Here is a 2,297-nt window from a genome sequence, read left to right on the forward strand (position 1 = left end):
TTTGGTGAAAATATGCTTACCAAATTTTGTCTTTCAAATATAGATTTATACAAACTCTGATTTTTAAAATTTTTAAGTATACGTAAAGGCTATATTATATTAAAATTCGTGATATTTTTTTTACTACTATTAAAGTGTTCTGAGACTATACAAACCTCTATTTTTCAAATGAGAATTTCCTTTTTTACTGCAAAATAATTAGCAGATGATGTTCTTGTAAATTTAGATGTATGTAATTCAACATTCTAATAAAAAATGCTAAAGAATTATTAAACTAAAGTTTATACTAAGGATAATAATCCTTAAATATGATTTTACAATAAAAAAAAACTATAAGTACCTACCTAATATTGAATGTAGTACATACATATTCACTATTCAGTAAACGTATCTACTTAATAATTATTATGAATAAATTATCTTGCTAAATCAATGGTAATTAGAACTAACTACTAACAATTTCAAATTTACTTCAAAATGTCCAACTCCAATTACCATATACGTATTAATCTTAGTAGGTACACAAAGGCTTATAACTCAAAAACAACTAGTTCAAATTTTGATTAAGATGCATCAAAGTTCTCAAAAAAAAATATCTGCTGAATAATTATAATTAAAAAAAAGAGGATTCTTATTTGAAAAACAGAAGTTTTAAAATATAACAGTGTTATTAATGTGATAAGTTTGAATTTAATGATAATTTATTTTATCCGTCAGTTACTATTTCCAAGGATATTTTGTTAAACCTGTATATTGATATTATATTCTACTACTCCATGCTAAGGAACAATGCAACTTGCTTTTGCATATAAATGATGGAGCTTTGCTGTCTCGAAGCCAAAGTGCCAATGCCATATCATGATCAGTACATGTATCTGAAAATATAATATTTTCCAATGTACTTAGACATAAAGGAAACTGGTATTCTTGAGGGGGTCGGATTTTATATTTTATTATTATTTGACTTTGTACTCCACTTTCAAAATAAATAAATTGAGACAATATTTAGACAAATCGATATGTCATTCCCTCAAAAGTATTGTTCTCTATCTTTTTTGTAATAGGTGACTTTACTCTAAGATTACTTAAATGCATAGAAAAATGATTTTGTGTAAATGCGTTTTGTCTATGTTGCGCGTGGGCCAGAGAAAGAAAACGAATAGTGCGCTGACATCCTCTTAATATTGTACAATTAACTCAATTTTAATTTACATTCATTACTTACAGGTTCGAGCATTACGAATGGAAAGTACTGTGATGCATTATGATTCGATAAAAGAAATGAAGTCCAAGGTTACTGAACTCACAGACACTGTAAATAAATTAGAAAAGCTGGTTAATAAAGTTGGCGAAGATGTAGAATTAGTTGACCAACAACTAACCGAAGCTGAGGCATGTATGCCTATTAATAAGGACGGTCCACTAAATACAATTCTCAAACCCTTTTTTGTAAGTTAATCGCAATGTAATTAATGCATTTTGCAAACATAATATTATTATATAATTATTTATTTGTAATAATTTTGATTAGAAAAAACAAGAAGACCATTCGTCTAGACAATTACCTGCCTATGAACCACCAGTGATTTTCAAGTCTGATGATTACTTCCTTGCAACAGAAGCAGAAGATGCGCTTAAAATAATTGATAATGATACAACCACTAACAATTAATACAAAAAAAACATGTTTTCATTTTAAAACTATATATTTGGGATTAAGCTACCTAGTAATATAAAATATATAAATATTTATATATCAACTCACAAGTTATTGATTGTTTTTTGGAATAAATACTTTTTAATTTTATAAGCATTGTATCCACTGCAAATATTAGTTGTTAACAAAGCCAGTTGAATATTTGAAGAAATATTAATGATTTCGATACCTATTGTTTATTGTTGACGAGTACTAAAAAGTTACAAGTAATAAATTGATGTGTTTATAATAACTACATAATATCCAAAAATAATAGTCAATTTAAATAATTTGTAATACTTGGCTTATGTTAAATTTATTTAGTTTTAGTTATGTTATATGTTATACAAATTACAGTATTTGTTTAGTATGTGAATTACCGAGTGAAAATTGAATTTAGTATGTGACCTACCAAGACAATTATCTATATCAGCATTTCTTAAACTTTTTTATCCGTGGAACCTCTTTTTTTTATGTCCACTTTAATCATGGAATCCCTAATTTTAATTTTTGGGTTTTTTATTTAGCTTTCAACAATAAGTTATTACAGTTCGATAATTAAAACCCACCTCTACTTTGTTTCAATAGTAATTTTATGTAA

The 2,297-nt window shown here is 26.4% G+C and overlaps 1 protein-coding gene across 1 annotated transcript in view; it reads left to right on the forward strand.

Moving 5' to 3' along the window:
* The window catches only part of LOC100160719 (protein cappuccino-like), a 3,543-nt gene extending 1,471 nt beyond the window's left edge, over positions 1-2,072 (forward strand). Inside the window, exons 3-4 of the mRNA NM_001246146.2 lie at positions 1,228-1,449; positions 1,532-2,072. Coding sequence (NP_001233075.1) covers positions 1,228-1,449; positions 1,532-1,672 — 363 coding nt within the window. The 3' untranslated portion in view covers positions 1,673-2,072. The remainder of the gene's footprint in view (positions 1-1,227; positions 1,450-1,531) is intronic.
* Positions 2,073-2,297: the final 225 nt, after the last annotated feature.

This window comes from Acyrthosiphon pisum, chromosome A2 (genome assembly GCF_005508785.2).
Source record: "Acyrthosiphon pisum isolate AL4f chromosome A2, pea_aphid_22Mar2018_4r6ur, whole genome shotgun sequence".
Lineage (NCBI taxonomy): Eukaryota > Metazoa > Arthropoda > Insecta > Hemiptera > Aphididae > Acyrthosiphon > Acyrthosiphon pisum.